This window comes from Thunnus maccoyii, chromosome 19 (assembly GCF_910596095.1).
Source record: "Thunnus maccoyii chromosome 19, fThuMac1.1, whole genome shotgun sequence".
NCBI classification, from domain to species: domain Eukaryota; kingdom Metazoa; phylum Chordata; class Actinopteri; order Scombriformes; family Scombridae; genus Thunnus; species Thunnus maccoyii.
In genome coordinates this window covers 6639024-6660305 of record NC_056551.1, presented here as the reverse complement: position 1 = coordinate 6660305, position 21282 = coordinate 6639024, and the positions used below count along the sequence as shown (strand labels likewise).

Genomic DNA, 21282 nt, shown 5'->3' with positions numbered 1-21282 from the left:
ATTTTTATAATTATTCCTACATTACGTTGTTTTGATACACATGTTCTTAATGATGAACAACAGGAACAACATACCAGCATTCATACAAAAACTGTGCAAGCAGTCGCTTCCATGAAATGCACGTAGTCCATTTCCACTGATTGTGTTCATGTGTGTGTGTAAAGTCTGTAAGAAAACAAAGAATAACTTAAAAATTGTCCTTGTACACTAAATGTACTGTTGTGCAGTCCAGTAACAATAAAGCTGACATATTATCTCTGCATTCTCCAGAGCATTACTGAAACAAGACCACAAGAGGGCACATGCAGCACATGAGTGAGCACAAGTCAGGTTGATTATACTGGTGGCCTACATTTTCACATTTACACCACATTAAACTAAAAAATAGTATAAATTCAATTGATGTAAAATATAAACTAATAGATATTATGCATACAAGGAACTGAGATAAGATAAGATAAGATAAGATAAGATAAGATAAGATAAGATGATATACTTTATTGTTGATGGATCATATATTATTTTCTATGCCTCTCTAAGGACACACTTTCATATAGAAACTGAAGAGAATGCAATTCTTTTCTCCCTATAACTTTCATAGCAGTCTGAACAAATTTAATGGTCCTGAGAGGTTACTGTACCATGGCTGAATACTGTACCTGATTAAACTCTCTTGACTGATAAAACAAAAACTTGGTCTCTTGTCTACGCCATAGAATCACACTTTCTTAAGAAAGTACAGCCTCTGCTATAGCCCAGAGCAAAGGCTTTCAACATGAGCATGCCAGGTAAGAGACTTGATTAATGGAAGTAATCACCTGGTGGCACTCTGCTAATTGTTCACTCTAAACATAGAAGCAGTATTTAGAAGATTTCGGTGTTGATGTTAAATAGTGCCCTTAATCATAGTGCCAATTATATATATTGATTGAAGAAGTGATTCATTTCCTCACCGATGAAAGACAGAATGATACATCTTATTGATCTAATCTCACCTCAGATCCATTTAGTAGTTGCTCTGGAGCTTTTGATCAAATGATCTTCCTCAGCACATGGTTGTCATGGAAATGTAGGTTTTCACACTTTCATTTTTTTCTGAGAATTTTAAGTACACCTCATCAATGTTGGCTTTAAAGTCAATCCATCTGCTGATGAAGATAATGTAATGTGATTAAAGACTACAGAACAGCCTCTACTGAAGTTGTGTTTTCATTAATTAGATGCTTTCTCACTGTTGTGTTCGGCCTCTCTGGCCATCCCGGGTAAGGAGAGTGATCATTACTTCTATAAGGTAAATTAAATTAGATTTTTTTTCCTCTGTAATGCTGGTGTGGTTATAAAAAAGTTGCATACACAGTTAGATTTGCTAGACTATATGAGACACATTCAAAACCAGTCATTAAATTGATTGGATTAATTATTTTGTTTGACAAAGGGAAAAAGTGATGAGCACCCTTATCCATTAAATCTGAGGAAGGCCACAGGACCAGATCATTTTAGTGCTTTTGCTTGTACTGAAAGATTTTCAGCTGAGCTTGTGCCTGTGTGACGACCTATTTGTCAGTGTTTTATAGACATATAATACGTGACATGAATATGACATATTGTGTTATACCTCTTCTGAATTAAGTGTGTTGCATTCGCTGTATGTGGACAAAAAAAGTGTTGTACTGTAAAACTAATTTCAGAGATGTGTGACATTAATCTGAACTGGGCATGACGGCACTGTTGCCTCACAGCAAGATGGTCTGGGGTTCGAACCCCGGCTGTCCCAAGTCCTTTCTGTGCAGAGTTTGCATGTTTTCCATGTGTTTGCGTGGGTACGTCTTCTTCTTACATAGTTAGAAAAAAGAGGGGTGGGGGGGGTCCCAAATAAACGTTCACCTTAGGGCCACCAGACTGGCAGGGCCGGACCTGGGTGTGGCTTAAACAAAGTGGGGCATCTGGTCTCTAAGCACCCGTGTCAATGCGTGCCACCTAGGCGACACATCATGCCTTAAGTGTCTGATGCTCACAGTACGCTGATAAGTACCTATAGGGACAGGATAGACAGTCAGAACATGTTCACCGGGAAGGTGGCTGCTGCTGTTATTGGGTTGGGAATATGTGCAGTGCTTGTCATGCAAGGTGGAGAAACGCAGGGCTCTGTCAGCATCGGGTACCCAACATGGAGGGAAACTGGACTGGTCGGTGCTCCAGCGCGAGCTGCGGTCTGCATCATCGCCGGGGTTTCCCTCCTCGCCACGGGCTGGCTGTACAGGCTGCTCTTCTGCCCCCTGGAGCTGCTCAAAGCACCCGACGATGTGGGATACATCGCCGAGGACGGTCGCTCCAAGGCGCAGGCTGCAAACCAGGTCCGCCGTAGGAGGAAAGCCGGAGAACTACCTCCGGTGTATCCAAACGGCTGGTACCGAGTGCTGGACTCACACATGCTGAAGACGGGCGAGGTCAAAAATGTCTCTGTAGTAGGTATGATACAAATTCAGTGGTAAAAACATGGGTTAATTACACTAAACAACCAGCTCCCATAATAGCGTGTGACGCATTCAATTGTTAAAGCTGGACAAACATGACCATAATAACAAAACAACATTGAAATAAGTCTTTCATTAAGGCCAAATCCCTCTGTGACATAACAAATAGCATCATTTAAATCTGAAAGCTTGTAGACTGATGTGAGGAGGGGCTCAGGTAATATACAGGAAGTGAAGATGCTGACAGTGCACCTCTATCTACCTGAGCTGCTGCAGTGATCAGTGAAGCAGAGTGATGTCATATTTAAAACATCTTTATCTAAATGTGTGATGCAGACAGGTGAGATTTGAAGACCACCAGGAGACACTGGAACAAGAGTGCCAGAGTTTGTAGGATCTTATCTATAAATGTTCTGTATCCTCTCCAGTTAATCAGATACACTAGTCTTTAATGAGACTAGCTGGTAATTTATTTCATCACAGGCAAGGTCAGTTTATTTGTAGAGCACATTTCATACGCAAAGGCAACTCAAAGTGTTTTACATTATGTCTTAAAACAAGAAATTAATATTAGATTTGTAAAGATGGTAATACAAGTCACGAATACTTCAGGTGTAGTCAAAGGCGTGCATAAAAGTTTTAGACATGATTTAAAGGCAGTCAAAGTTGCAGCACGTCTCCTATCTACAGGAAATTTGTTCCACCTCTGTGGAGCATAGTAACTAAATACTCCATGTTTAGAGTGGACTCTGGGAACAGTTAGCAGACTGCCACAAGAGATTTGTTGCCACAAATTATAAATCAACTGTTTTTTCTTTTGAGATTTATTAAGATTTGTTAAATTTCAAATTTAAATGAATAAAGATAATAACAATAAACTTTATTTATATAGCACCTTTCAAAACACAGTTACAAAGTGCTTTACAATAAAAACAAAACATATTTCAAACACAGAGAGATTAAAATGAACTAAAAGCCATAAAAAAAACCCCCATTATAAAACACAAAGGGAGCAAAACATAAAATTAGAAATATTAAACATGAAATTAAAAACAAATGAAGTCAAGTAAAATAAGCAGGCAGCTCATGTAAAATCAGGAAATGCTTTCTGCTGGAAGTTTTTTAAGGAGAGACTTGACAGAAGGCACTGACTCAGACAGCCTGATTTCCTTGGGCAGGTCGTTCCAGAGCCTCAGAGCTCTGATGGCAAAGGCTCTGTCTCCTTTGGTTTTCAGCCTAGACAGAAGACAGAAGACCTCTGCCCAGGAATCTCAACCTATGCAAAGGTTCATTAGGGATTAAAAGGTCTAAAATATAATCTGGAGACAGGTCATGAAGAGCCTTAAAGGGAATATCTTAGAATCAACCTTAAAACAAACAGGGAGCCAGTGTAAGGAGACTAAAACAGGTGTGATGATGTGATCATGCCTCTTAGTTCTGGCAGCTGTTCTGTACAGTCTGTAGTCCTTTCAAGGTTTTTGATTAAGACAAGAGAAAAGGCTGTTGAAACAATCAAGGCGTAAGGAGATAAAAGCATGTACAACAGCATCTCTAAAATATCTAACAACCCTGATGGTTGTCAGTTTCAGGTGTGTACAGTAGATGTAGTGAAGCCAAGTTTCCGGGATACTGTAGTAGAGACAAGCTCATATTACAGAGATTTTTGGTACTTAAAGTATACATTTCAGACACAATGGCTTTTGGTATTTGTTAGAGGAGTCTGTACATTTTGTTGCTCAGTAACGATTTCTTTTTGAACAAAGCCTCATTGTTTCAGGTCAAACAAGCTTTAAACTGCTTGTTTGATTTAGAGGTGTATTGGAGACAATGTTGTGGTTACTAATATTCACTGAATCACTTAATGGCAGTGGGGCTGCAACTAACAATTCTTTTGATTATTGATTAATCTGATGTTTATTTTCTCGATCCTTAAATAGCTCCTTTTGTCTGACCAAAACCCCAAATTATTCAGTCTATACATATATATATATATATGTATGAAACAGTAGAGCATCAAGAATGAAATGGTAAATTGAAAATCAAAATAGTTGCAGATTAGTTTCTCTGTTTGATTAATTTCATACTGAGTATTCAACTCATACCGTGCTGGATGAACCCAGATGAAATCTTCATGTTAATTAGCTGTACATAAAAATGCATTTTCAAATTTAAGCATATTGCTGTGTGCAGTATACAGCTAAGTAACACAACACAGAGGAGTCCTCTATACTGAATAGTCTGTTTTTGCTATTGTTCCTTAACCATTGACAGTGATATTTATGTTATTTGCGAATTGTACCATAGAACAACTGATTTTCCCAAAACTGAAAGATCAGGATGTTGGGTTAGTCAGCAGCCTGATGTTAATAAAGCTTACTGTGAGAACCAAGTTTTACCAAAATTACATATTTAACATATTTAAAAATATTTAAAACATATTTATCATTCAAAAACTACTACTAAGCTACAGTCTCTTATGATTGATTTTGATTCAGGAGCACTCAGCAGACCTCTTTGATTGAGTGTTTATGGTGATCTGACAGACAGTCTATCCTGCATCAGCATCAAAGCTTTTAATATGTCATTTTTTTTATACAGTATGTGTTGCTTGATAGCAGATCTTAAATTAGATTGTTTTCATGCTGATATGTGATCTATTTTGGCATGTTTCCATTGCGTCACCTGATTTAAAACAGTTACGTGTTTCACATTTTAAATGTGTCATACTGGTCTTGATATGTGATGGGACTGTTTGATCTGTTCAGAGAGTTTCTTTGAGTTTGAGTTCAAAAAGGTTTCAAAGAGGGCAAGGTGCTTTCATGTGTCAGTCATATCACCTGCCATCAATAAACAAACAACAACAAACAACATGAAAGGTTTTCTACCTGAAAAAGATACCCACCTGTAAAAAGAGACACCTGCTCTTGCAGAGTGATTCAATGTACAGCTGCAAATAACTAGTTGCTGATAAAGATTATTACCAATTAATCTGTCTATTCTTTGATTAATCACGTAATCCATAGAATATTTTTAAATTTTGGAAAAATTATGTCTTCAAATAGCAAGTTTTTAAATTTTATGACAATTGGCTGATCAATCAACTGATTGCTTCAGCGCTAATTCAGTGTTCCAACTTAAAACTGCTTACTGTGATAAGTGGAAAAAACTATTCAAGCTCTGCTTGCTAGCTTTTTCCTGAGCTGTTTTCATCAGCGGATGGAGTTTGCAAAGTTGTCATGGAGATGAATCTGTTGACATGTGAGCCAGATAGTAGCATAGCTAAAATTGATATGGATGATAAAAAACAGTTACTGAGCTTGCATGTCAACAGATCCATCTCCATGACAACTGAGCAAACTCCATCCACAGATGAGGAGATTGAGATTTCTTTAAAAGCTCCTGAAAACTAGTGAGCAGAGCAGTTGCTCTGAGCAGTTGCCAGGCAACTAATGGAAGTAGAAAGCAAGTTATTACTCCCAGCCAAGAAATTGTCCGGTACATAACTCGCTTTAAGTGGCAAATTGTCATTTTTATACTTTGATTTTTGTACAGATTAAACAAACGAGATATTACGTGTTAATTAAAGATGCTGGTAGGTGGAGAGACGCAGGCTAGCTGTTTCCCACTGTTTCTAGTCTTTATGCTAATCATAGATAACCAGCTACTGGTTGTAGCTTCATTATTTAATGGATAGATATGAGAATTGTATCACTCTCATCTAACTCTCTGCCAGAAAGCAAATAAGTGTAATTCCCAAAATGTCAAACTATTACTTTAAATCTCCTACACACTAAAAGTGTGCTGCAGATCAGTAATTGCCAAAGAGAGGATGAGGGAGTGCCAGAAAACCACAGAGTGTACTGTGCATGTTGGATAACATTAAATGATGAAGTACAGATTGTGTTTTTCTCCAAACAACATGAATGCCTTTCTGTCCATGATGCGTAATATACAGTAGATTAGACAGAGTTGTATTTTTCTTATCTTAAACCCGTCTGTTCACCTTTCTCCACCTGTATTCCCTTTCAGCAAAAGTTCTACCTCCAGCCCCACCATTTTTCTGTCCCAAATTCTTTTGACTCAAATCAAAACTTGGCCTCCTTTAGGGTCTGGATCTTGCTTTGAAGTACCGCAGTGCCTCACTCCTTACATTTCTCTGCTGTCATCCATTTACAGTATATTCAATTCTGCTCAGTGTGTCTTTTCCCCCGTGCAGTTCTCTCACATTGGGCTGTAGTTCAATTCTGCCCCACAACTCTCAAGGGGCAGCAGTGTGCTGCTGTGTCACTCCTCATTTTGGTGAACCTTATTTTGGATTTCTCAGAATTTTACTGAGATTTACCCTGACTAGACACTGCTAGAGCTGGCTTACTCCTAACCACCGTCAACCAGCCTCTGCTAATCTGGGTGCAATCTGAGCACTGTAGGTCAGCCAAATGTTAAGCCAAATACAGTAGATACAGTAGGTAGAGATCCCCAGGTGTGGTGTCTGACTGGAAACAGATTCAGTCTAAGCATGCAACATGCAAAGTGATTCCCAAGACATACCATAGCTGTAGTCTATCCCTTGAACCTAATCAGACCAATCAAGACTAATTAAAGTGTATCTATATAAAGCAGTGACTTCAAACTGCTAGTGCTTAACCATTGCAAAAGAGACAGAGGATGAGGGAGGAACAAGGCAAAAGATTTAAAACTGTTGCCTACATCTGTTTAAAGCCATGATGTGTACTGTTTAAAGTATAGTGTGTGGTGAAAAGAAAGACACTAGTTGATAGCAATGCACGATGGGGCTTTCAAATTTTTCTACAAACAGAAACTTGATCCATCAAAATAATTTGATGAAGAAGCTAAAATAAATTCTACCCATATGGGCTTTAATGATTAATGAAACAATTTTTAATTTCCACCAAGAGAGACATTAGAAAAAGTGAGATTTTTGTTTGTGTTTAATTTATTTCCTACATTTCATGATGTTACCATTGTGTTCTGAAGCGGTGGCTCATTCGAGAAAATATTTTTTACATTTGTCCCCACTGTAATTAATCCTCCTAGGTGAGCAGGTGGCAGTGTTTCGGGGCCAGGATGGGAAGGCCTATGTGGTGGATGCCTACTGCCCTCATCTGGGTGCCAACCTGGCTGTAGGAGGACGGGTTGTGGGAAGCTGCATAGAGTGCCCATTTCATGGATGGCGGTTTCAGGGTAACGATGGCAAGTGTGTGAGGATCCCCTATGCAGAAAAAGGTATTAATTGAAGGTGATGTCCAATGATTGGTCATTGTATTTTTCAAAATGTATCTACACTATTATGTCTCCTTGGTTAGGTGTGTAATTTAAGAAGTAAGCAACAAAATTATTTACTATAACTTAAATGCTAATTCATGTTTTATCATGTTTTACTTTTTCCTCCGTCTGTTTTTAGTAAAATAAAACTAAAAGTTAAACTTTGTCTCATGAAACTGCCACAACATAAAATCCTGATTTTGCTGTTATTATTCTTAGAGCCTTATGAGTTAAATGTAAAGAATTTTTGCCATACTAGTGACACTGCTCTAGGGATGGCAACATTGCTGTCAGGTCGTTGGTCGGTCTACTACTTTGGTCCAGACTGAAATATCTCAACAGCTACTGGATAGATTTCCATGATATATTGTCCACACATTCATAGTCTCCACATGATGAATGTTAATTGGTTTGGTAATCCTCTGACCTTTCCTCTAGAGCCATTAGCAGATCATATTTTTCACTTTTCCAGTGAAATATTTTGACATGTACTTGATGGATTGGCATGAAATGTGGTACAGACATTCATGATTTCCAGAAGATGAATTCTAATAACTTTGGATCCCCTGAATTTTCCTCTGGTTCGACATTGGCTTCACATTTGTGGTTTAAATATCTCAACAACAATTGGGAGGGATTTCTATGAAATCACTTTTGATCTAGAGCCACCACCGGCTCAAAATTTTAGTTGTTCAATGCTTTGTTTTATGACAAAATAGTACAACAGTTATAACTAATAGCATTCCCATCAGCCCCAGCTGTACTAATGTCTAATGTTGACAATTTGGCTTGAGGGTGACACTGCCCATGCAAGGTCAAAGTTCTGAAAGGTTAATTCTCTGAGAAGTATGAATGGACTCAATTAATTTATGCCATATGTACATACATGTACATATATAAGATGGGTGCTTGTTGAGAGGTCAAGGATTCAACAAAAATATTAAGATTCCCTACAGCAGATAGTGCACAAATCTTAGTTTGTGTACAAAGTTGACAATTTGACCTGAGGGTGGCACCAGAGGCAAGCTGATGGGTTGTCCAGGTTTCATCCTCTGGGATGGTAAATATACTGTAATGACTTTAGATTATGATGTTTTCTATGGTGTTATTGGTTTAAACATTATGTTGTGAAAGTCAACAAACCAGCATTTGTTCTTCATATGTTGATAGTCTGTGGTTGAACAATGTTGTAGACAGCTTTATGTCTACTGTTAGGGGTGAACAGTGAATTGCCAAAACACAGTCCTACCTATTTCCTTGTATGCATGCACACTAAAGAGACAATGATTTAGATTTTATTTGTCTTTCAGTGCCGGAGTTTGCCAATGTGCGCTGCTGGCCCAGCTGTGAGGTCAACTCTCAGATTCTGGTTTGGTTTCACTGTGATGGAGAAGATCCTCAGTGGACCATCCCAGAGCAGCAGGAGATTGCAAAGGGCGAGTGGGTCTATCGAGGGAGAACTGAACATTTCATCAATGCTCACATACAGGTATGCACTGTGATTTTATGTCTGCAGCATGATGATGTTTTAGTATGTTTGAGGACGTTGTTAGGTGTGTCTACAACTTCATATATTATTAATGTGGTTGTTTAGTGTAAAGAAATTGTACCTGTTCCCTCATTGTGGCTGGCTAGAGAGCAGGGAGGGAAAACTTTCTATAATGACACATGAATTCAGTTTCAAACCCCACCAGGAAGAGCAGATGTTTTTCACAGTCACATAAAGGTGACCTGTCTTCCCTTTAGGAGATCCCTGAAAATGCAGCAGATATCGCTCATCTGGCTCACCTTCACACACCAGGCATCGTCAGCGGAGTAGATCTGCGCTACACAAACAGCAAAACCTGGGAATTTTTGCGACATGACTGGAAGGTGAGATTTGATGTAATGATGATGGTGCTTTTGCAATCCTCAAAGCTTCAGGGTTGTATATCTGTGCTATTTTTTTGAAAAGGATTTTAAAATGCACCTGAATGACCATTTTTCTTAATCTACTTTGCGCCATACTAGTGATTGTAATGTCAGACAGCCGGTTTAAGAATGAAAAGTCTTGACAAATATTGGATGACAATATTGGAAGACAATCATGTTCCTCAGAAGAGGAATCATATTCATTTTATAATCCCCTGACTTTTCACCCAGTGCACCATCAGGTCAAAAATTCTATTTGTCCAATACTTCAGTTTATGACAAAATACCTGCAAAACTAATGACATTCCCAGCAGCCTCAGCTGTACTCTGTATTTAATGGCAGCATGCCAACACAAATTAATGCCTCTTTGTCTGTGTGTGTGTGTGTGTGTGTATTTATTCAAGGTTCAATGGGAACCAGAGTCAGAGCCAAACAAGCATTGCTCTCAGATGTTGGTGAAACATTCCCTAACTGTGTTTGGATGCCACTGGTCTCTATTGGATATTCATGTTGTGGCCAGACAGGTACAGTAAAGTTCAAATGAGGAATGCAGTTTATACATAATTCCCTGCGATTGATTGTAAATTATATTGACAGAATATAGAACATAATATAATTAGTAGTTGTTTAATATTGTCTTGTGCTCTATGCTTCTTCAACTCAAGAGCACAGAACTGTGTTTCTCTAGACGGCTGTTAAATTTAGATGAAAAGTTAACATCATCTCTTCCTTCTGGCTGTTCTGAAGACATAGCTCTAAGGATTTCTCCTAGTGCTGCCGTCAAGTGTTTACTAAAACAGTACATGGCCCGATGGATGTAGATGTGTGCTGGAGCAGTCAGCTGCATTATTGTGGGATGAGCATGGACTTAAATTGTCACTGTTTTATTTTTAATTTGTTTACATTTCAGGTAGGACCAGGAGTGGTGTTTCTGCTGTTTGACCACAGTTTTTTGGGCCGGGGTGTGATCATGCACTGTGTGACTCCAGTGGAGCCTCTGTTGCAGTGTGTCTCTCACACTATCTTCTATCAGTCCAATATTCCACCTCTGGTGCCCAAATTCATCCTCAAAGCAGAGTGCATTCAGGTACAGCCCACACTGACCTTCTGCTAGCACTGTGACATACACTAGAACAACAGGACAAAAGTCTGGACTGAACCCACTGTTGTTCTGTGATATCTGGAAAGAAATAAAAATGGTAAAAAACATTGGTTAATGCAATGTTATTTACATTAATGATGGAATGTTATATTCATAAGTATGTTTTAATCAGTGTATAATCACCTAACAATAAGAATCACTGTGTTTTTGTTACCTTAGAATGAGCCCTTTATATCTACATAGGGAGCTAGTCCTCTTCCACAAAGCCCACCATGTTGTACCGCCCAGACCAGAAAAACCAAATACTGGCTCAAGAGAGGACCTTTCGTGTCTTTTGCAAGTTCTGCGGCCACCGTAGGTGGCAAAAAATCAGCAAATAGGAGTACCTCTATCAGCAGTCCACAGACAGTCAGACTAACTATGAAGGAACTGTGGCGTTTTGGCTTTACATTTGATATTCAACTTAAAAAGTTGTTCTATATCATAACGTATCTTGGGAGTATACAACAAAAGTGGCTGAACTGCATGAATATTGTGCTTGCTACTTTGAGGTCACAGTTATATATTGGTAGTAAGTTTCAGTTTCAATTCAGAATTGCTTTTAAACTTCAATGTGAAGAGATTATTGTGTGTATTTGCCTCCCACTCTGCCTTTGATTTCATTTTGCCTCTTCATTGCCACCAGAAGTAACACCACACAATCACAGAAAAGGTGTAAGTAGTCCTCATTAAATGTGATAATTAGCTGTGTGGTAAAGTGAAAACTAATACATTGGCTCACAAGACATGGGGAAAAGTATTTTTGTGAATGGTAAATCAGAGGTTGTGCTCATAGCTGTGCAGTCAGACACCAAAAATGCACCTAGAACTCTAAAACTGACAATTTTATCAGCTTGATATACAAGAGAAACAATGTGATTAAACACAGAACACATGGCAATTGTGTTTCTGCCTCAAAGAATCATTTTTAAAAGAATCATGTAGAATTATTTTTGTCAAATTACTTTGTTTCCTGATGTAGTACAAGCCACCAAAGGAAACTCATTTTTAGAGGGTAGTTCCAAGAGGTGGAGTTTGGATGAATTGCCAAATCTCAGCAGCTGACGTTTAATTCTTAGTCCTACTCAAGTGTGAGTCTGTTCCTTTTCAAATCTTCTGCAACTGTGCTACCTACTTGATTATCATGTGCTCACGAGAACTAAATGAGGATAGAGGAAGTGCTGAGAGTACAAACAAATATGCTTTTAAGTGCATGTAAAGATGCAATACTAAAAAAAACAAAACATGTCAAGTTTGTTTAAATATTCATATTTACTCAGCGTTTGTCTTCTTCACAGCTTTTTGAAATCACAGTGTCCAGTGACCTTCTCCTGTTTTCTTATTTTGTCTAGTTTGAACGGGATGTGATGATCTGGAACAATAAGAAGTACATCTCCAAGCCTCTTCTCGTGAAGGAGGATTCAGCCATCCGGAAGCACAGGCGCTGGTTCAGTCAATTCTACAGTGAGAACAGCCCGCGGCTGCAGTACCAGCATGACACTTTAAACTTCTGACCTCCTTGGACTACGGGGCGAGTGATCAGCAGAGAGATGTCTGATCAGGGTTGACATTAATCAGACGTCTCAGACGAGGGAGTCCACTGTTGGATTTTATCTCGCATGTAATAAATTGAAAGAAGAAAGGAGGCCTGACTTGTTTGTGGGACAGTCTTGGGCATTCATTCATTCATTCTGGGCCTGAATCTTACATTAAACCTGAAATCCTCCTTAACTTCATGTTTAAGTGGATAATTGGACTTTCCAGCCTCATATATGCAAGTGCCTGAAGCTGTCATGGATTAGTATAACTGACTGAGAAGATTCAGGCCATAAATGTGAACTTTTGATGAACCAGTGCTAGTTATCAAAGCAAGCAATACTAAGAACACCAGAATTGCCTCGATGTAACTGAGAAGAAGACCATAAGATTGTCAAAATACCGTTTTACTCTGCAAAATGTGGATAATTTATATACTTACATATACAGTCCTATGCTTGAGTGACTGTTTCAGCATGTTTGACACAGTTTAATATAAACCACCTGCTTCTATTTGAGCAACTAATCAGCGAAAAGGTTCTTCTGTAGTATGTCTCACAATGCTATCATTTGATATTAGTATCTGTGTTACTTTGACTTTAGAAAACATTAATCCGGCCGTCCACACTGTTAGTTTCGATCTTTAATGTGTAATCAAAGTCAGTCACAGGTTTAACTGCAGGTGTGTTTGTTTTCTCATTTATATCTCAGGTTACTCAACAGCGAGCTGATAGCATAGGCGGCGGGTAAGGCTGAGCATGGCGAAGGCAAATACTACTACAGTGGTGCTGAGCCGACGCCCGAGGGTGGGGGTGCTGCTGCTGGGCTGATGACGCATCTCTCTCGCTCTTGTTTTTGTATAATGGGCTGCTCAAGCGGCACACTTGCTCTTTTGGTTTTGTATAATGGGCTGGTCAATGTGGCCCACATAGCGAGCGGGGGATTTCTCCCGGTGCTCCTGATGGCTAGTCCGACTCTGAATTTAGGGAAGGCTTAGCCGTCTCTAGCCTACATTACCCGCCGCCCTTGGCTGATAGACATTTTCTAGTGACTATTGTGCAATGACAACTTAAGTAGTTTTATTAATCAGTGGTATTTCCTGTTATTATGCAGGAAATACCACTACAGCATAATCAGGAGGAGGATCTAGGGTAGTAATGACTACATGCTTCTTGTAAGTTACAGTCAATATTAAAGGAATAGAGAGTGATATGAGAAGATTGATATCAACCTTTTGTGTTAAGTAACAAGCTGAAGCGGGGAATGGATTAATTTAGTTTAGCATAAAGACTGGAGGCAGGAGGAAACAGCTAGCCCAGCTTTCTTCAAAGTGGCAAAAATATGCCCACCAGCACCTCTAAAGCTAACTCTTTAACAATTGCTGGAACAATTTCTTGGCCAAATACCAGCTGGGTGCAGTGACTGTGCGCAGCTTAGCAAAGTCTCGTCATGAAGTTGGCAGGTTGATACTACTGTGCCTGTACATAAACCTCCACTAAACTATGTGCTCACCAACTGTATCTGACAACTTGCTGTGGCATGCTGCAGTACTGGGCTGCATGGATGCTTATTTTTTGTGAAACTGACTTTGTGAAGAAATAGTTACAGCACATACCTACTCCTAAAATCGCAATTTTCAATTGTTTTTATTTCTGTTTGTGTATGAAATAAACTTACGAAATACAACATGATAACTTAGTAAGCTGAAGAGGTGGTGGTAGGGTGTAGTGGTGAACCAAGCTAGCTAGCTCTGCTTTCAGTCTTTATGCTAAGCTATGCTAACCACATCCAGACTCCAGCATTGTGCTCTGCACAGACATTATATTTAGCTTCTCATCTCTTGGAAAGAATGGCAAATTAGCATATTTCCCAAAATGTTGAACTATTCCTTTAACAAGCATAATTGTACATACAGGTAGTACGATAATGTGGCACAAATGGTGACAAATAAGGTGGTCCTTTGATTATGAGAGATGATGATTGTTGTGAAATTATAATGTACACAAAAATTATTGACCTGAATTGAATAGTATTAAAAGAAAATATGTCCTCCTTTAATGTATATCAGCATACAAAAACTTTGTTGTTGTGTTACCTCTCTGGTCCACATGAGTTATAAAGGATTATTGCATTAGTGTATTTTTTTTTTTTTTTAAACTTTTATTTAAATTCATTCATTTCTGTCTGATCATTTGATAAGGTGGGTATGTTTACATGTGCACAGTAGTGTGATTATGGCCAATACTGCGATTAAGACATTAGTGCGATTATGCTGTTTGCATGATTGCGAAGGTGACAACTCCCTTTAATAATCCTGTTTACATGTGTCATAAAGTTAGTTCGATTATATAAAGAGAGGTGTGACGTTTAGTAGCTTTGTTTACTTCCTGTTGTTATGTTTATTACTTTTAAGTCAATAATGAACACATGACGGCTCTAGTTAACCCGGCTGGGGTTTATTCTTCCATGCTCGCCATACATGTCATCATGTACAACTCCTCAAACTTCCAGAAATGTTGTTTCTTCTCTGTTTTGCTTTCCATCATCACATTTGTCAACACTACAACCACATGGAGCACTACGTCACCAGTTGCATATGCGCACCCTTATCAGAGTTTCAGTAATTTGACTGTATACATGCTCTGACTGGCCCCAAAAAAGTAATCCACATATTTTACTGTGATTATGCTTACTTGGACTATGAGCATAATCGCATTAACATAATTTGAGTATGGTGTTTACATGGGTTCTGCTTTACTCGCATTATTGCCTTAATCGCATTATAATCAAATTATTAACGTGCATGTAAATATAACCACTGTCATATATTTTTTACATTACTCCTCTAGACCTCTGTCTCTGTAAGACAGCAATATGCTGATTCAGATTTTCTTTTTGTTCATTTACTCTGCACAGACATGACTCATTACTGACTTAATCATTGATGACGACAATGCTGTGAATCTTTATTAAATGCTGCTGTGCCTTCTTTGAAATGTGACAAAAATATAAAAGCAATAATGTTCAGTTGCCGGGTGGGGGTTGGTTATGTGGGATTGGTTGACATTACATTTTAATTTCCATGTTTCTGTTTGTCAGGTGGTCATAGAAGAGAGATACATTTCAAAGTAAATAACCAGTGATGTTAAAAAGCACAATACTTCATATGAACATCAGATGAACGCCTCCCTTCTGTTTCCTTTCAATATTAAAATGTATTTTTGTAACTAGCTAATCTACAGATGTAATGTTTATTTAAATATGCAGAATAAATCTGTCTGCTCTGCTCTAATGTGTTTGCTCATGCATGTCTGAAATGGCAAAATCTTTCCGTTGCACTGAATACGTTAGCATGTTAAATTGAGCAGAATGGTGAAATGTTCACTGTACTACTTGGCCAGTGGCACTTCTCTGCAGCTCATAATATTGCTTGGCACTGCGTATCTGAGAATGTACTTATCTTATCTTGGTTTATGGTGGGAGAGAACTGTTGCCTTTGCTTTACTAAAGCATTACATCAACAATTTGCTCAGTTGAGCTTTGTCCAGGAAGAAGTAGACTAGCTGTAATGAGGAAATGCAGTACATTGAACTTGTGTTAAAGTTGAGTTAACTGTACTGAACAGAGAGAAAAAATATTTAAAAAAAAATCTTTATGTTATGAAGGATGGCTGAAGCAGAAGTCTTTGAATCTGAGGAAGAGGGCATGGTTACACTCGAAGAAAAGCACCTGCCAGCTACAGAGGAGACTTATCTCAGAGTTTTATACACAACAAGGAGAGTAGAGAAACGAGAAAATGAGAGCGACTCAGTCATACAGCCTTTGCTTCAGCACAAACATCAGGACAACCGTGATGAGAATCACAAATCAGACACGCAAACAGCGACAGATGGGGCTGACCGAAAGACATCTGTTCCACAAGAGCTGGAATCGGCTGGCAGGGATCAGCCTGGCTGCAGTGGAAGTGTCAGGAGTTTGTGCAGTGACAGCAGCCGGCACGAGTGCCCCATCTGCAGTGAGCTATTCGACTCACACGGAGTCACTTTATTGAACTGTAACCACACACTGTGCCACCACTGTATAGCTGGCATCCTGAGGCAGGCCAAGGATCCGGGCCGACTGCAGTGCCCTTTCTGTCGACAGACCACCCCGTGCCCACAGTGGGAGATCCGGAGACTGCAGGAGGAATCGTACAGTGACAGCGTCTACCAGCCCGGACCGGACCTCGTCATCAGGCCTGGCCTTGAATTTCAGGCCGTCCCAACATCACCGTTATGCTGCTTTGCTCTAGAGAGACAGCTGGAGGCGCAGGCACACACAAACATATGTGGATGCTGCGTTTATCCTTCCTGCCTTCTTGGAGGACTGAGACTGATGCAACTACACTCCCTCTGCTTCTCTGTCACTGCTCTCCTGCTGCTCTTCATGGCGCTGCTGGGTTGTTTCCTGTACATAGTTGTTCCTGCTATAATAATATCCATACTTTTCGGTAATGACTAAGGTTATAGATAATCATTTGAGTGACTTCAGCTGTCTGACTACTGCGAAACCGTTTATGGCTTTGAATTAACTGCTTGTTAGCGATTTAAGTGCCATTACAGACAAATGACATTTGGGGAATACAATGTACATTTCTTTGGCACTTTCAACAGTGAACACACATAATGGAATACAACCTTTTATTTGAGGCTTTTGTTCAAACAATAATTCAATGTCAAATGTCATTTACTCTACAGTTGTTTTATTAACCTCATTTCTTATCTTTCATTTCACATAACCTGATTATTCCAGACTTACCTTTGGACTGAGGTCTGTAAGGCAGTCTATTAGATATTATAATTGGAAAACATCCAATTTGGAGTTGGCAAAAGCCAAACTGACTCCTAAATAAGATGATTTGCAGGTGCACATGCAGAATTCATCGTTAATATTGCAAACGCCTGGAAAAAAGTACCAAGAAGTTTATCGCACAACATTTCTAAAATATGTCTAGGACTAAGAGGAGTTTGTCAATCTCTGACTTTTGTTTTCTTTGAAGAGTGCTGCAGCTTTGTAGGGTTTGGTGCTGGGGATAATTGAGGTTTGACTTTGGATCAAAACTCTTCATATCTTTCTGGGTCTCATGTTGACCTACTTCTCATCAGAACAGCTCGGATGATCTCTGTTGTAGCTGCAGCATATTCTTAGCAACAAACCCCATCTTGATCTCCTTTCATAGCGGACATGAAGGAAACTTGGCCCTACAATTTTATCCTTTATATCAATATTATTTATTCAAAGAGAGACAGAGAGAGACAGAGAGAGAGGGAGGGAGCAATGATGAAAGCTGGAATTGGTGCTTCTCTGGATTGTTTCTTCCTTGTTTTGTTTGTCAGTACTGTATGTAGTTTTTTTAGATGATAGATAACTCTGAATAGATTTCTGCTTAACCAAACTTTTTCAACAAACATGTTCTGTATGCTTCTCTACTATATATTATGAAATCAAAATTCAAACACAATGAAAATTTGTAAAGTTTAGATTTAACTTTAAAGCTGCACTCATCAATATTTTTTTTATATTAACAATGGGTCAAATGACTATGAAAGAGGTCACTTGTAGTGACAAAGCCACAGAAAATGACCACCAACTCTACGCTCTCATCAACCCTGTTTCCAGTAGCAGCTGTTTTCAGCTAAAAACCTCTAAAAACTTCCTGTGCACTACCCTCCGAGCATCACCCGGCAGACAAAGTTAGCCACTAGCTGGCGAAGAAAGTTGAACAGGAAAGTGCATACTGGGCCTACATTCATGAGGTGCAAACAGGACTCCATATAAGTAGCTCTGTGTTTGCTAAATGTGTGAATTTAAGTTTGCTAACATGTTTGCTACACATGGCAGGAAGATGCAGACAAAGTTCTGCTACAAAGTTCAGTTTTATATCACAGCACAGTCTCAAGGTTACAGTTTTAGCCATAACATGTGAAATACTACTCTAATAATATTTTTAAAAAACTCACCACAGTTTAAAATGAATCTTTTAAAATTTCTAAACTGCCAGAAACCCAGCTGATCGTCCAACAGCCAGGTCATTGATCAGGCAATTGATGAGGCATTGTAACCCCCCTCAAACTACACGTCAAACGACAACTTTTCTGGCAGAAATTTGGCTAGTGTCCGACTGGCTTAAAGGGGTTATGTCAGTGTTGTTTTCAGCTTGTTCAACTGCCACCAAGTGGCCAAAAGAATCTATTGTAACAGCTTTGCTGCTATATAAGGAAAACAATGCGGAGAAGGTGGTATAGGTTTTAAAAAACTCCAATAAAGACTAAAACCTAATAATCTACCATGTTAAAGTGATGTGTCGAGTTGCAAAATTTGACTTTGGTAGAAAATGTATTCGTTGGTTTTTTGCGCTGGGCTTTACTGTGCATATACATGTGTCTTTACAAAAGAGGCAGGTTCCCAGTATCAGTGGTTGACTGGTTGTAATTATTACAGCCAAGATAACAGCCAAGACAAGATTCTCAAACATTTCTTAAAAATGCATTTCTTACAAAAATACTGTATAGAAAATGTACAGAACTGATGTAAAGACGTAAAATCACCTGATACTGTTTCAAGATGGTGATCAACAGAAGGACAACACAATAATGTGAACAGACAATCTAAGGCACTCTATAGATAGCATACACACATGCTCAACATGCATTATTCATTCAGTATATTCACTATGCTGTAAATCTACATCCAGTATTGCATGACTTTGAGGAACAACAGGATCATTATGCTCTGTAATAACACATATGCTTGTTTCCGGAGATCGAATCCTAGTTCTCTCCTGACTCTCTGCACTGTCTCAATTACTGAAGCACAAATTTGGTGCTAACAAGCCTCTCCAATGTGAAACGAGAAATTGATCCATATTGATCAGGCCTGCAGCCCCCTTGAGAGTTTGCAGTGTTGGAAATAAAGCTGGAACCTAAAATCCGGAAAAGTCTTCATGTTCTCTGCAGCATGAATACTTCAGCTCAGCATGGGGACCAGGAAGCAAGCGAGCACCGAGGGGGCTCACACATCTATGATTTATGTGAGGACTTCACACTACATGAGAAACACATCAGATAGGCAGGCATCCATCTGCAGATGACTCATCGAGGCAATCCATTTCCAAGACCTCATCAGCCCTGTTTATGTCAAAGCACTGGCAGAGCACGACCTGGTTTTCTCCCCCCCTTCGGTCAGATAATGTGGGCTCCATGAGACAGACGTTCAACAACTACCACGCAAAATGCTGATTGATGCTTTTAAAGCGATCTTCACATATCATTTATAGTGCACTTCTTCACACCAGTCGACTTGGACATGTTCAGGTCAGAGCAAATGTGTTCTGAAAAAACATTCATCTGATGCAAAGAGCAACATGAGGCGTTGAAGACACGCATTGCTGTCATGCCAAGCGTTAAAACATGTAGGAGTCTAAATGTAACATGCTATGTCTGTTCTCTGCTCCCACTTTGTATGTTTCATACATGCATGATTCTTCAATTAAAGGCACTTTTGACCATTTAAAATTCTAGAAACATGCAGTGAAATTACTTGTTACTTAAATTAAGTTTGTTTTATGTTTGTTAAAATGTGTATAACAAGTCCTGATTAAAACACGTCCACAGGGTTTGATCACCTTCAAAACCTCCACCTTCAAAAGAAATATGATATTTTAAGGCATTCTTTGTTGCTGCCAAAGCAAGATGCCATCACCATTGCAACAGGGAAGGATTTCATTTTAAATGGGATGAAAAAGGTTCAAAAGTCCCTTAAACATTTCCCTTACAAAACTTACAACATAGAGAACATCATCTCAAATTAATTTTAAATACTAAAATACTTTAGTTTATACAGTGACACTTCAGCAGTATGCAGTATATACAGTAGATGATTATGTGCATTGGCAAGTGTAGTTTTATGAAGATTAGCTTCAGCTAGATGAAAAGGCTGGTGCTCATGGTGTTCATGAGTGTTTTCTGTATAGCCACACAGAACTCTCAGTTGCTCCACTGATGATAAACACACACCCTAGTCAAGATTTATTTCTACTGTGGCATGTACTGGAAGATGAAGATAATGTTATAAAGGTGGAGCTGGACCAATCACCCCTCGGGACGTGCTCATTATATATGCATGAGGAAAACTGGAGATGCAGTGAGGAAAATGGGGAATGTTGTGTGGGGAAACTGCTAAATAATGAAGTGTGTGCCAAGATCAAAGCAATAGTAAAATAAAGGAGTTCAAAATGAGCTAGTAAAAAAATAAATAGAAGAGGAAAATAAATCAAGTTTTAATTTATTTTAATTTCATTAACTGATTGGTAGTTAAGGAAAAAGAAATGAAGCTTTTTGCTTTTTTACCTACTGATTGGAGGTTAAAGGACAAGTATACATCTTTAGGTTTCTTTTAATAATTGATTTTATTAATTTTTATCACTTAAAGTGGCTATAATCAATATTTTTGTGGCAAGGACGGAGTCCATGCAAGAGTTGTATGTAAAACAAATGTAATTTATTAAAACTAAAGCTAACACAAACAAACAGTAGGGTGTGTAGAACAAGGTGCAAAACCAACAGAAGGTGATGCAGGGTGGATTTTGGCAAGAGGAAGAAGAGCAAGAGTGACCACATGGGTCATGGCCTGCAGGCCCAGGTGAACACATCTGACAGCCCTCCACTGTCAGCCAACTTAGGCTGCATTCAGACCAAATCCTGCAATCCGGCACTATGGTGCAGGGGGCTGCAATGTTGTTTGAGGTACTACAGGTGAGACAATGAAATACGATCCAGGAAGTCAAGCTGATACACTGCACAGTGGTTTGTAATTCACAGACAGGATTTTAGAACTCTGGGAAGTTTTCACAGCGGCAGCTGTTTTCAGAGAAAAAGCTCTAATAAATCCACTGTGCG

At 39.0% G+C, this 21282-nt stretch overlaps 1 protein-coding gene across 1 annotated transcript; it reads left to right on the top strand.

The window, feature by feature from the left end:
* The first annotated feature begins 1949 nt into the window (after positions 1-1949).
* On the top strand, positions 1950-15621 carry zgc:92275 (cholesterol 7-desaturase nvd). Its single transcript, XM_042394239.1, has 7 exons — positions 1950-2469; positions 7530-7718; positions 9068-9246; positions 9504-9629; positions 10074-10193; positions 10580-10756; positions 12163-15621. Exons 1-7 carry the CDS (start codon positions 2061-2063, stop codon positions 12322-12324), a joined length of 1362 nt encoding a protein of 453 aa, XP_042250173.1. The 5' UTR covers positions 1950-2060; the 3' UTR covers positions 12325-15621.
* The last annotated feature ends 5661 nt before the right edge of the window (positions 15622-21282 follow it).